This window comes from Lepidochelys kempii, chromosome 6 (assembly GCF_965140265.1).
Source record: "Lepidochelys kempii isolate rLepKem1 chromosome 6, rLepKem1.hap2, whole genome shotgun sequence".
NCBI classification, from domain to species: domain Eukaryota; kingdom Metazoa; phylum Chordata; order Testudines; family Cheloniidae; genus Lepidochelys; species Lepidochelys kempii.
The window spans coordinates 4,763,536-4,777,413 of NC_133261.1; the positions used below are offsets into that span (position 1 = coordinate 4,763,536).

Sequence of the window (13,878 nt, forward strand, 5' to 3'; positions counted from 1 at the left end):
CTCTGTTCCAGACTCAGCAGCAGAAAGTGAGTCTGGTGAGCGAGGCCCGGATTGAATACGAGGAGAAGAAATACACCCAGAAGGAGGGATTCGTCCAGCGCCAGGTACCAGAGTGACTGTGCCCAGGATAGAGAGAGCATTGGGTAGTGGTTAGAGCTGGGAGCCAGGACTCCTGAGTCCTGTCCCTGCTCTGGGAGGAAGTGGGGTCTGGGGATTTAGAGCAGGGGCGGGTGATGGTGCCCCGACTCCTGGGTCCCCATCTCACAGCTCCTCTCCTCCAGGTGCAGACGTTGGTGGAGTGCTCCGAGGTCTATAACTACCTGCCCATCATCATGGGCAGCAGCGTGGGGGGCCTGGTCCTGCTGGCTCTCATCACCGCAGCCCTCTACAAGGTGAGTGGGGCAGGGCTTGGACCCCTCCCCCACCACCCTGGGGTCGGGGCCTGTGGCTCTCCCAGCTGGGTGGGGGCAGGGAGAGGGTCCCACACCCCATCCCCCTGACCCACAACGTGAGTCTGTCCGTCTGCTTCTCACTATCTCTCCCCTCTGTCTCCTACCAGCTCAACTTCTTCAAGCGCCAGTACAAGAAGATGATGGAGGATGCGAGGGATGGTGCTGGGGCCAGGCTGGACCAGAGCAACTCTGCCAATGTCTGCCTCAGCCCCAACCTCCCCAAATAATAGCCCCCCCCGCCCTGCCCCGCCCCAGAATGCTCTGCTTCTGCCTTCCCGCACATCCGCCCCCCATGGACTGCTCTGGATCTGCATTCTGATGACCTACTTGCACTCAGAACATATCCCTATAACAACCATGTGGGGCTGGGAGTCTGGACTCATGAATTCTCTCCCCAGCTCTGGGAGGGGAGTGGGGTCTAGTGGTGAGAACGGGCAGGGGAAGCTGGGAGACAGGACTCCTAGGTTCTATCCCTAGCAGATGAGAGGTCTCTGGTATGCGAGATCAGAATAATAGGGGACGTGAACCCTCTTGCAAAGCGATGGATGCTAAGGAGCTCAGTGTGTTCAGTTTATTAAACGAAGATTGAGGTGTGATTGCCGTGTATTATTGTGACCAAGCGGGAATTTTTCATAATATTTTGGATGACTATTGTGTGTGCCTCAGTTTCACCTATGTGGCGCACGGTTAACTAGGTGTGGGGGGGAACGGTTTTTACTCTTTGCAGAGACTCTTTGCAGGTGTGACTGATAGGTGACCTGGCCCCCTTGCCCATGTGGAGCCTGAGAAGGCAATGGTCACTCCAATTGCCCGAATATTTCATACCTAGCAACTAACGACCAGGGATGGCCAAACCCTCCGCAGGAAGCCAGCCGGGTGTGACCAGCTGGAGGACAAAGAGCTAGGGAGGGGCCAGGTGAGGTTGTTAAGTGTGGGCTGCTGGAGGAAGAAGGAGACGCTTCTGGCTTGGGACAAAAGAGGGTTCAGAGGGCGAGTCTGGACCGACCCAGATGGACCGTGCTGTAACTTTCTGCTCTCTGTGCTAACCACGGGGTTTCTATGCTGTTTTCCAGACATCTAAGAACCCGCCTGCTTTTACAGTGCTGGCTGAAAGTCACTGCGGATGCTGAAGGTGGGGAGGCCTTGCTCCCTTTGGGGGTACAAGTCTCCCTCCGGTGTCCAGCTCAGGCCAACTCGCTCCAGAGAGCTCACGGTTTGAAGCAGGGCTGCTGCAGGCTCCAAAGTTTGGTCCCCGGAGGCGGGGAAGCCAACGGGCTCACCCCAGTGAGAGAGCGTGACCCGAAGGCTGACGCACTAAGGGGCTCCTCCCAGGGACTGTTCCAGAGCCGTGTGAGAGCACCGAGTCGTGTGGGTCTGTGACAATTATTCTCTCCCCAGGGAGACAGGTTCAGGTACCACAGGGCTCTTTACTCTCGCAGAGAAATGCAGAACAAGAACGGACGGCTGGAAGCTGAAGCCTGGCAAGCGCCTACCAGAAATAAGGCCCCCCCTTTTCACAGTGAGGGTGATTAACCCTTCGGACAAATTGCCAAAAGAAGCGATAGATTCTCCGTCTCTCACTGGTTTCAAATCCAGACTGGAGCGTGCTTTAGCCAAATGCTTTGATCCATACAGGGGGGCCGGGTGAAATCCTCCAGCCTGTTCTCTACAGCAGGTCAGACTAGAGCCCGTTGTCCAGCCGGAACAGCTACGAAGCGATGAAAACAATTCTCTGCAGAAATTTACCCCCGGGGTGGCTGATCCCCAAAGTGTCCACCGCAGGGTTCTCGCGCCTTCCTGAGGGCGGGCAGTGTCAGAGGCAGGGTGGGCCGCTAGGTCTGATCCAGCAAGACAGGGAGGTTCGGCTTGATGGGGCAGGGGCCAGGGGTCTGAGAGCAGAGGGAGGAGGCTGTGGATTTCCGAGGTTCTTTCCCTGTTTGGAACTTCCCTACGCGCTGGAGAATTAGAGGGTTAAAACCAATGAGCTCTGAGCCTGGCTATTTTCCAGAGCGGTTTGGTAAGGGGGCTGTCACAGCACAGGGGCTTTCCTGTCCCAGTGGCCTGCACACCTGGGTCCCCCGGCCCCATGTCTGTAAGCCCCGGGGATCACTGGCCGGCCGTGAGCAGGGTGCCCGGCACAGGGGAGAAGCAGCCAGATGCGGCCCCCGGGAGGGAGAGAAACAGGAAATCGGTGCCAAGAGGAAGCGGCCGCAGGGACTTGTAACCCTCAGGCTTGGAGGCCAGAAGGGACCATCATGATCATCTAGTCTGGCCTCCTGCACATTGCAGGCCACAGGACCTTGCTCGCTCCTGCACTAGACCCAGAACCTCTGGCTGAGTCACCGAAGCCCTCAAATCGTCAAGTGACAGAGAATCCCCCTTTTGCACCCGTTTAAACCTGCAAGTGCTCCGTGCCCCACGCTGCGGAAGAAGACGATGAGGGGATCGGAGCTGACCCAAATCTGGGATAGGAGAAACCCTCCGCCGCCCCCAAGCCAGCGCTGAGGCGACAATGGGGGCTGTGTGTCTGTGCAGCGGAGCCCTGTGGGGGGCTGAGGAAACAGAAGTTATGGGGGGCTGGGGCCAGAATTAATTGCTCAGCAGAGGGGTGGGCGGACGTGGGGATGACTGCTCCTGTAGCAGGATCCAAAATCAGGATGCCCAGCTCTGGGAGGGGAGTGGGGTCTAGTGGGTTAGAGCAGGGGGGTGGATAGGGCTGGGCGTCAGGACTCCTGGGTTCCATGCACAGCTCTGGGAGGGGAATGGAGTCTAGTGGGTTAGAGCAGGGGGGTGGATAGGGCTGGGCGTCAGGACTCCATGCCCAGCCCTGACATTATCTTGTCACGTGACCTTGTCCACATTCTCTCTTCCAGTCTCTGTGCCTCCATTTCTGTCTGTGGAGTAACAAGCCCTCCCTCGCTGCAAGACACCTCTCTTAGCTCACTGGGGACACAGCACAGACCCCAAATCTTAACTGCCTCTTGCCTTGACAGCTCCACTTTGGACACTGTTTTTTTCAGTCGCTGCTGTAAAGTGATCTGAGCCCTGTTCCGTTTGTACCTGGCTTCTTCACTCTCATTTTAGTCTTATTAAAATGGGTTTTTTTTTTTTTAAAAAGAATCACCGGAACGCCGGCACGGGGATCAGAAATGGGGGGTTAACCCTTTCTATTGGATATTCGATCTTTGTGCTCAGAGCTGTGCGGTGAATCTGAAAGTCCGGCAGGATGATAATTCCTCCTAGTAGGGGAATGAAGGATTAAGTCCCCCCTGCTCTTCTGTGCTGGGAGCAAAAGCTGTAACAGCACAAGGAGTTTCCTGTTCCCACCCCTCCCCTCGGCCCCTTTCCGGGATCAGAGCCAGAACCACACCTGGGACCCCCCCGCCCACCTCCTAACCAGCTCTAGGGTAGCATGGGAGGGAGGATCTGTGCAGCTGGGCTCAGCAGGGTACCCCTAACTCAGCCGGAACCTCCCCCACTTTCCACCTGATGTGGCCATGAGCTGGTTGAGGGAATAAATTGAGCTACCGGCTGTTTACACAGGGATACTTCCAAGGGCACTTAGATACAGCCACCCCTGGGGTGGGGCAGGGGGAGTCTTTATGCAGGGATTCCTTGCCCGGCACAGAGATGCAGCCGTATCTGGGGTAGGGCAAACTGGTGTCTAACAGCAACACTGCAAAAGAGTTGAGGACAGCAAGTGAAGAGGAGCTCTGCATGCAATTGAAACCGTAGTGGGGGATTTCAGGAGACAGAATGGGATTGCTGGAGCTGGGATTTGGCCATCCGTCCCCTCCTAAGCCCACAGCAGCCAGACAGGTTCCCAGGCTGTTGGCCGGTCCCACCCCAGGCTCTTGGTTCATAGCGGGCGCCCGGACCCCGCTCGCCATGGGGACTCTCTAGTGCCCAGCTGGGGGGAATCAGGGTCGCCCCCTGGAGGATAAACCTGTTTTCCCTCCCAGCCTCTGCCCCTGGCGCCCCCATCTCAGGGGTAGCAATCAGGGTGGCAAAGTACAGTCACATGCATGTCCCAGCCTTGGGGGCACAGAGGGGATCCCGGATCCAGGGTTTCCCGCTCCGTGTCCCTTTCCAAGCTGTTGAATGGGCCAGACTGTAAATAAATCCACTGGGAGACAGATCCACTCAGGTTTATTGTCACTAGGCCCGGGGCCTCTTGGTCAGGGAGGGAGGGTGGCTCAGTGATGACCCCTTGCTTCTTCGTAGCCTGTGGGCAGGGGGTTGGTGTGGGGGTTGTGGAAGAGGCTGTGGTTCCCGTCAGCCCAGGGGAACGCCTGCAAAGAAAAAGAGGGGGGCAGGAGAGGGGGTGTCTCTTTGCACCTTGGCTTTCTCAGGGCTGGCTGCCCTGAGGCCAGAAAACTCACTGCATCTCTGAGCTAGGGATCCTTTCATTGCTGTGGCTCAAACCCACAGGCCCAGCTAGCCTGGTATCCAGCCCCCTCCCTGACAGCTAGGGTTGCCAACTGTCTAATCACACAAACCCAAACACCCTTGCTCTGGCCCCTGGCCCATCCCTTCTCTGAGGTCCCGCCCCGTTCACTCCATCCCCCCTCCCTCCATCGCTCGCTCTCCCCCACCCTCACTCACTTTCACCAGGTTGGGGCAGGGGGTTAGGGTGCGGGAGGGGGTGCGGGCTCTGGGTTGGGGCCGAGGAATTCGCAATGTGGGAGGGGGCTCCGGGCTGAGCCTGGGACAGGGGGTTCGTGGGCAGGAGAGGGTGCGGGGTGCAAGCTCTGTGACATTATCTGATTACAGTATGACCATGTAGAGTATTGTTGCAACCACTGTTATAGATTTGCAGCAAACCTCGTACACAGGTTGTCGAGTGAGGCATCTATGAAAAGGTTATGTTTTGCTGGTTATGATTATGCTATCTGTATGCACATACCATTTTTGTATGTGACGTTATAAGTATCAGAATATCCACCAGCTTTATGGGGATTGTCTGCCCCATTCTTTGCAATTCCCCCTAACTGAGTGACCATAGCTATCCCCACTGGGACGCTGGTCACAGCCATGTAAGATAACTGCAAAAATGTGATAATTTGCCATAGATGATCATCTTGTTGATATGTTTGTATCACCCTTGTACTATACGTTATAGATCTGTATATACAGTAACTCCTCACTTAACGGCGTCCCAGTTAACGTTGTTTCATTGTTACGTTGCTGATCAATTAGGAAACATGCTCGTTTAAAGTTGCACAATGCTCCCTTATAAGGTTGTTTGGCAGCCGCTTGCTTTGTCCACGGCTTGCAGGAAGAGCAGGCTGTTGGAGCGAGCTGGTGGACCGGCAGCCCCCCTAGCCATGGACCGGCAGCCCCCCTAGCCATGGGCGGCGCGTTCTATGGGCCCGCGGTACCTGGGCACCAGGAATATTCCTGGGAGGGGCCCGGCTCCCGCAATGTTTGAGGCCGGGTCTCTCCCTCGGCCCCGTCTTCTGCCCCCGGGCGATTTAAAACGGCCCGGGACCCCCACCCACAACCAGCAGCGCGGTGCAGCTGAGCGGCTTCCTGCCTGCTCGCTCCATGTGGCTGCCGGCCCTTCCCTGCGGCCCTGGGGCGGGGGGTCTGTGTCTACCCACGCTGCTCCTGCCCCAAGCACCCCTGGAGCCAATAGGAAGCTGTGGGGGGCAGTGCCTGGGGTTAGCAGTGCACAGAGGCCCCCTGGCCCGCCCTGCCTAGGAGCCCCAGATAAGTGCCACCCCCCCGCCCCCTCCCAGAGCCTGCACCCCCACCAATGGGAGCTGGGGAGTTGGTGTCGAGGCAGCGGCAGTGCACGAAGACCCCCTGCTCCCCCCTGCCGCAGACGCAGGGACGTGCCAGCCGCTTCCAGGAGTGGCACAGGGCCATGGCAGGCAGGGAGCCTGCCTCAGCCCCACTGCGCTGCCAGACTTTTAGCAGCCTAAAATCTCCTGGTTTGGCTTGAGTAGCCTCCGGGAGATAGAGCTGGATTCCGGGAGACTCCCAGCCAAACCGGGAGGGTTGGCAACCCTTCTGACAGCCCAGCTCAGACCCACAGGCCCATCTAGCCCGGTATCCTGCCCCCTCCCTGACAGCCCAGATCAGCTTCATGGGCCCATCTAGCCCGGTATCCTGCCCCCTCCCTGACAGCCCAGATCAGCTTCATGGGCCCATCTAGCCCGGTATCCTGCCCCCTCCCTGACAGCCCAAATCAGCCTCACAGGCCCATCTAGCCCGGTATCCTGCCCCCTCCCTGACAGCCCAGATCAGCTTCATGGGCCCATCTAGCCCGGTATCCTGCCCCCTCCCTGACAGCCCAAATCAGCCTCACAGGCCCATCTAGCCCGGTATCCCGCCCCCTCCCTGACAGCCCAGATCAGCCTCACAGGCCCATCTAGCCCGGTATCCCGCCCCCTCCCTGACAGCCCAGATCAGCTTCATGGGCCTATCTAGCCCCCGCCCCCCTGTGTCCTGCCCCAGATCCGCCCCATGGGCCCGTGTAACCCAGTTCCTTGTACCTTGGTGCGAATACGCAGGTGATGGTAGGCAACGAACTCTTCAGGCTCGTGGGGGTGATTCTCCATCTGCAGCCAGGCGTTCAGCATGCAGATAGCCACGCCGGGCAGCGCCACCGTAAATGACAGGATCTTCCATGTCCTGGCTGCAGAGACAGTCACTGCACAGTGCATGACCCCTACACTGCCCTGGGGACAGAGTCCCCGACTGAGCCCCCATCCCACTCCCTGCAGCACAGCGCCCCCTAATGCTAAATTGGGGTCAGCACTGACTGAGGGCAGACTGCCCCCTAATGAGCCTCCCCCCATAGCACAGCGCCCCCTAGTGCTGCGTTGGGGACATCACTGACAGAGGGGAGAGAGTCCCCTATTGACCCCCTGTCCTGCTCCTTGCAGCACAGTGCCCCCCGGTGCTGCACTGGGGCCAGCACTGACAGAGGGGAGAGTCCCCCCCATTTCTCCCCCCCCATAGCACAGCACCCCCTCGTGCTGCACTGGGGCCACCACTGACAGAGGGGAGAGTCCCCCCCATTTCTCCCCCCCCCATAGCACAGCACCCCCTCGTGCTGCACTGGGGCCACCACTGACAGAGGGGAGAGTCCCCCCCATTTCTCCCCCCCCATAGCACAGCACCCCCTTGTGCTGCACTGGGGCCACCACTGACAGAGGGGAGCGCGCCCCCTACTGAGCCCCCCCGCCCCCCTCCGATAGCACAGCACCCCCTCGCACTGCATTGGGGCCGGCATTGACAGAGGGGAGAATGCCCCCTACTGAGACCCCCATCACCCCCCATAGCACAGCACCCCCTCGCGCTGCATTGGGGCCGGCATGGACAGAGGGGAGAGTGCCCCCTACTGAGACCCCCATCACCCCCCATAGCACAGCACCCCCTCGCGCTGCATTGGGGCCGGCATGGACAGAGGGGAGAATGCCCCCTACTGAGCCCCCCATCTCCCCCCATAGCACAGCACCCCCTCGCGCTGCATTGGGGCCGGCATGGACAGAGGGGAGAGCGCCCCCTACTGAGACCCTGCCATGCTCCCCTGTGGCCTCCTGGCCGTTCCCAAAGGGAAGCAGCAGAGGTCAATTTCAAAGTCACGCTCCGGTGGCAGCCTCCCCCTCCTCCTGGTGGGTAAATATAGCCCCGGCCTGACGCTCTGGCATCGCTCCAGGGCCCAGTCCAACGGCAGCGCCCGCCCCCCTGTCAGGGGAATAAATAACGCTGCTCGGCTGCCTCCCAGCCGTAGGAAGTGGGGGCCCGTTTCCCCAGTGAGTTAGGGTGGCCTGCTGGTGCTGAGAGACGGGGTTTGGAGCCCGCTGCTAAGGCACCCAATGCTTCACCATGGGGAGACATTCCCCTGTGGGACATTCCCGCCTGGTCCACATTGCTCTGAAGCTGGCTGGGTTGTGGGGCCCCTGCCGGATTTGGCTGCACAGGGATTACATGGGAGTGTGGGGGGGGGGGGGGGGGGGAGGGGGGGCGGTAAAGCTAGAGGGAGGCTAGCTTGCAGTTATACTCCTATGCAGTATTTGGCAGCTGCCCTCTGCTGCTTGACCCCACTAAACCCTTTGCCCTGGCTGTTTCTGGGACCGGATCAGCATCAACCGAGGGGGCTAATGATCTCCCACTCCTAGAGCAGGGCAGCCCTGGGGCGAGGTTCCCCCTGCTTGCATACCCTGACACAGACACAGCCCCTTTCCACACACCACCCCATCCCCAGGGAGAAGGGAGCTCTGCTGCCCTGGACTATCCAGCCCTCGGTCTCTCAGTTGTGACTGCCAGCCAAGTGGCTCGATAGTGGTAGTGGGGGGGCTGCAATTTGTGCGCTGGGACTGAGACCCAACAAACTTATTTCACAAGGCCACTGAACGAGCGTCAGGTCGACTCAAGATGTTGGACAGGATCAGAGCCAGCACCTCCTGTTAGGGAAAGGCTCCATGTCTCATCCCCCCGTCCCCAGCCAGACCCCTGGGGCTGGATCAGAATGAGCACCGAGGAAGGAAAGGCCCCATAGCCCACTCCACCCTCACTCCTCTCTCACCTCCTGTCCCGTCCCCGTGGTGACCCCTGGCACTGGCCGACGCCGTGGCTAAACTTCGCCCCTTGGCCACCAGTGGGGTCAATCTCTGCCACAGGCTCATGTTCGGAGGAAGCAGGGGAGGGAAAACCAGCCAGCAAAGTCTAAAACGAACACTCAGCAGTGACCTCCTTCCCTTCTCCTTCTGCTCTCCTCTGCTGGCTGGTCCGGGGCTTCCCAAAGCTCTCCCGCCCCTGCCCCCCATCCCCAGAGCTCATCTGACCCAGCGTGGCCAATGAGGCAGAGGCCAGCCGGATAAACATGCCCGGCTGGGTCTCCGTCCAAAATACTCTTCTCCCATCACGTGCCCGGGACAAGGTCTCTCTGAGCCTGGCATGGTGCCCAGCAGCCCTCTTGGGTTCCTAGGGGTTGTAGGGGAGAGAGAGAGAGAGATCCTGGAGCACTGGACCTGGTGCCATATCTAAGGCCTGAATCATGTATTTAACGTAGAGGCTTATAAATTTATTATATAGTATAGGAATTTGGTAGGGTTGCTGTTAGTGTTTTAGGTATTAGCCATTTACATAAATATATTTCCAGGCTCGAACAGATACACCCCAATCTCCTACAAGCTAAGACGGCGTGATGAAATAACGATTAGGGATACAGTGCACACCTTGCATAAGAATCACATCTGTCCTGCATGATTTGATTCTTAAAAGCAGTTGATTCTTACAAGCAGGGAACTAGGAGTGATGTCCCAGTGGTTTTGATCACCGTATCCGGTTGATTCTTATAAATGGAGTGCCCTGTATCAGGAACAAGGGGAAGTAACAAACAGATGTCAATATGTGGAGTGGGGTGTAAGTCGTGTATTCCAGTTGTTTGTCTCCCTGTATAAATGTCAGGGTACTTCGCCTTAACCCTTTGCGCGGGCTAGGCAACAGCAAAAACTCCCGCTGCTCCTAGGCACTCATGCGCCAGGGTACCTGTGACCACAGACGCTGGGACGGTGCCTAGGGGACAAGAAACCTGGCCGACTGCCTTTGTCACCGAACCGTGCGCGTGGGCTTTCTTTATGAGGAACATCGAGGTCTGCTGCATGAGCAGGCTGCCTGATCGGCTGCTCCAAGGTCAGAAGCTCTGAGTAACCGAAATAGCGTTATTATGGCAACAATTTTCCAGCCTTCAGCAACTTGACAACACTGGTTGTACTATCCACATCTGCTGTACCAGCTATCGGCCCAGGGCGGAGGGATAGCTCAGTGGTTTGAGCATTGGCCTGCTAAACCCAGGGTTGTGAGTTCAATCCGTAAGGGGGTCATTTAGGGATCTGGGGCAAAAATTGGGGATTGGTCAGGGGGTGGGACTAGATGACCTCCTGAGGTCCCTTCCAACCCTGATATTCTATGATTCATGTAAAGAACACACACACACAAGCCAGCTGGGAACAGGGGCTATACTTAGGAGAGATTGAAGGAAGATCAATGGTAATAGAGGGTTGGCTGTCCTAGGGTTGTGAATGGAACCCAGGAGTCCTGATGCCCGGCCCACACCAGGGCTTCCCAAACATTTCCCTGCGGCCTGCCCCTGCAGTGGGAATAGGCACTGCAGCCCACTATTCACACCCCTTGAGGGAAACCACAGCTTGGCTGGATGTAATAATTAAAATGAATAACACTGTCAATAGACAATGCGCACATTTCGTTCTCATTTTAAAGTCAACGCTTGTCATGCTAGAAATCCCTAGCGGCCGGCACTCAGGATCGGTGAAACCCAGCCATGTCACCCAAACCACACCTTACAACAAACGCTGAGAGCAAAAGGTGGCGTTCAAGCAGGGAAAACACAGGTTTGTGTAAAACTGAACAATAAGCAACACAACTGTATTAACAAACTTGTTAAAAAAACACATGGTGTTACTAGATGAGTTTAAAACAAAATAGTTGTCCAACTTTGAACGCTATATTGTGCCCCTTGTCTCGCAGCATCCGGCTGTCCAGGCTTTCAGGGGAATAGCCGCTCCAATGATCCAGCAGGCTCTTGGCCTGATGCTGCCCCCAGAGCGCCTGCAGCAGCCGAGAGAAATGGCCAAATCCCAGCTCCCGTGACCCCGTTCTGCCTTCAACATCCCCCACTGTAAATGGATACAAAAAACTCCTTCCTTTTTGTCCTGAGCTCTGGTGGCACCAGCTTGCCCTACCCGAGAGGTGGCTACATCTAAGCGCTGGATGATGGATCCCTATGTAAACATCCGCCGCGCCCCACCCCAGAGGTGGCTGCATCCCTGTTTTAGAGCTTGCAGCTCCATGTGTTCAGCCAGCCAGGTAAGGGCAGCGTACGGAGGAAAGGGGGATACGCTGGCTGGGTTCGGGGGAGGTCCTTGCTGGACCCACCTGCACAATCTCCCCCCCAATACTGGCTTGGTTGGGGGGTCCCCACTGGGATCAGCTGCCTCTCCATTCCCAGCTATGGCTCGGGCTGCAATATTTATTCTCTGCAGGTGCCAGGGGCACCCTGCAGATCCAGCCCCTTGGGCACTAGGTGCCACCAGCGTCCCCCGCAGCCAGTCTCAGAGCCCTGGGTGCAGGAGGCTGAAACAGGAAGGTCCCTGTGTAATTACTCCCCCCCCCCAGGATGGCCAGCTCCTCTCTGGGCTGAGGAGGATTTAGGAGGTCGGTGGCTTTAACCCTTCGCTACCCAGTTATCATCATGCTCAGGATCACGCTATAAAATCGTGTTAGAGTTGGGAATGGAACCCAGGAGTCCTGAGGCCCAAAGCCCAGCTCCCGCTGCTGGACCCCACCCCTCTCCTAGAGCCAGAGATAGAACCCAGGAGTCCTGGCTACCAGTTATCTCCTGCCGTAACCCATTAGACCCCACCCCTCCCAAAGCTGGATTCTCTGGTGGCTACTGTGCTCTGAGCTCAAGCAGAAACCCTTCCCGTCGTGGGAGCATTTACAGGGTCTCCCCATTACAGGGGTTCTTTAGGGCAGGGGGGTTCCTGAACTGAGGGCCGTGATACAGCCCTGGGTGGTCGGCCAGTGCAGCCCTGGGCAGAGGTTTGTGGGTGGGGGGCAAGTGGGGGTGTTGTGAAGCAGACAGGCGTGACCGGTGATGGCCTCCGCTGAAGGCTGGAGGAGCCCAGCGCCCTGGCGGGTGGCAGAGGGCAAAGCAGAGCCGCTGAGCGGAGGGTGAGGAGAAAGGGCAGCTCCCAGGGCGGCAGGAGGGGGCTGGAGGGTTCGTGGCCAGGCCTAAGCATCTGCCTCTGCCCAGCACTGGCAGCCCCCAAGCCCTTCCCTCATTCCCGGGCAGAGGGTGCCCGCGAGGCACACCAGGGAGCTGGGTGGGTGACCGGGGCAGGGCTGCCAGGTGATCTGCTCAAGGTACTCAGCGGGCCACTGTGGCAGAGGGTGTCAGCAGGGGCCTGGTGTGACACCTGCCTGGCCCCTTTGCCCACTCGCCAGCCCTGGTCCCTGCTGAAGAGAGAGGCCCCGCACGCCCCGCGGTACCCCTCTCCCTGACCGACGCATGTTAATAGCGGGCCACAGTGCCTAATACAGCAGCACAGCTGGACCTCAGGGAAAAGTTTGGGACCCCCTGCTCTAGAGTCTATCCAGCCCTGAGTGGTCGCAGTAGCTTCTCCCACAGACGAGGAATCTCTAAGGGTTGTTCCTGGATGTGGGTCTTAGACGCCTGCTGATATTCAACCAACTCCTAAAGCTCTTCCTGCAGTCGGCACATTTACAGGGGCTCGCTCCCGCGTGAACCCTCTGGTGGATCACGACCTGCTCCTGGATTCGCCACCTCTACACGGCCGCTCCCCCAGTGTGGATCCTCAGAGGCTGGGCATGGGTGGAGCTCTGGCTGAAGCCCTTCCCGCGGGTGGTACGCTCGTAGGATCTCTCACTTGGGTGGGTCCGCCCCTGCCAGATCGTATCGGAGCCAACCCGCAGAGCTCTGGCCGCCTCTGTGGGGTCGCTCCCCCCATATGGATCTGCGGGTGCCCGCTGAAGAGCACGTGGTGACTCCCTGTTCTGTTCACTCCCTCTGGGGCACCTGGGTTAGGGTTAGGGTTAGGGTTCTGTTCACTCCCTCTGGGGCACCTGGTATTGGCTGCTGTCGGCAGACAGGATATGGGGCTGGATGGACCTTTGGTCTGACCCAGGAGGGCCGTTCTCGTGTTCTCTCTGCCTGTGCGGACAATACGCACCACGCAGGGGACAGGGCGCAGGACAACGGTAGCACAGAGTCACTTGTTCTGAAGTGAGCTGCCCCGAGCAGAAGCTACCCACCCCCGTTCTACACGCAGCCACCGAGCCTGCCTCCCAGAAACGACCTCCCCGTCGTTAAACGGAACAACCCTTCAACAGAGCCACGAGAGCTGAGCTGGGCCCCAGCCCTTCAGCAGTCCCCTTCAGTGGGCCAGACCCCTAAGGAACCCACTCACACTCACGGGTGGGCCACTCGGCCTCAGCACCTCCAATACCCAGCCCCTGGGCTCCAGCCCCCCCCGGTTTCTCTTGGTGAGCTGAGCCCAGCTCAGACAGACTGCTGCTCAGAGACGTCTGCCCTCTCCAGCGAATAACGCCCCTCAGCGGGTGTTTGCAGGGACACCACCCAGCCGCTCCAAAGCAGAGCAGGGTTTATTAGACCACGCCGGGAAGCCCTTAGGCTAGCACAGAGAAGCAAAGGTTAAGCCACAGGCCAGATGGGCCAAGGCCAGGGCTCCCATGAGGCCTGCTTCTGTAGGACCCCTCTTTGCTTCCCTTCTGTCTCTGTTACATTCGGCAGGTCTACACTATGGGCGCTATGTAGCGTTATAGCGTAGATCAGGGGTGGGGAACTTTTTTCTATGAGGGGCCATTGACCCACAATAAAAAAATCAATTGTGGGCCACATATAGCCCTG

The 13,878-nt window shown here is 58.4% G+C and overlaps 2 protein-coding genes across 4 annotated transcripts in view; one reads left to right on the forward strand and one right to left on the reverse strand.

Annotated features, from left to right (window-relative positions):
* Window positions 1-1,048, forward strand: part of LOC140912355 (integrin alpha-D-like) — a 33,140-nt gene extending 32,092 nt beyond the window's left edge. For all 3 annotated transcript variants that reach the window (XM_073346615.1, XM_073346614.1, XM_073346616.1), the window contains 3 exons: window positions 12-104; window positions 282-392; window positions 560-1,048. In XM_073346615.1, the coding sequence (XP_073202716.1) occupies window positions 12-104; window positions 282-392; window positions 560-679 (324 nt within the window). In that variant the 3' untranslated portion in view covers window positions 680-1,048. The remainder of the gene's footprint in view (window positions 1-11; window positions 105-281; window positions 393-559) is intronic.
* A 3,536-nt stretch (window positions 1,049-4,584) lies between these two features.
* On the reverse strand, window positions 4,585-9,286 carry LOC140913757 (cytochrome c oxidase subunit 6A, mitochondrial-like). Its single transcript, XM_073350557.1, has 3 exons — window positions 8,992-9,286; window positions 6,953-7,095; window positions 4,585-4,744 (listed from the first exon to the last, which is right to left on the reverse strand). Exons 1-3 carry the CDS (start codon window positions 9,230-9,232, stop codon window positions 4,649-4,651), a joined length of 480 nt encoding a protein of 159 aa, XP_073206658.1. The 5' UTR covers window positions 9,233-9,286; the 3' UTR covers window positions 4,585-4,648.
* Window positions 9,287-13,878: the final 4,592 nt, after the last annotated feature.

Coding starts and splice junctions, on each gene's coding strand:
- LOC140913757 (XM_073350557.1), bottom strand. CDS start 9,232: ATGGGGGGCAGGGGCGGGAGAGCTTTGGGAAGCCCCGGACCAGCCAGC. Junction 7,096..8,991: donor CCACGGGGACGGGACAGGAG/GTGAGAGAGGAG, acceptor CTGTCTCTGCAG/CCAGGACATGGAAGATCCTG. Junction 4,745..6,952: donor ACCTGCGTATTCGCACCAAG/GTACAAGGAACT, acceptor TTTTCTTTGCAG/GCGTTCCCCTGGGCTGACGG.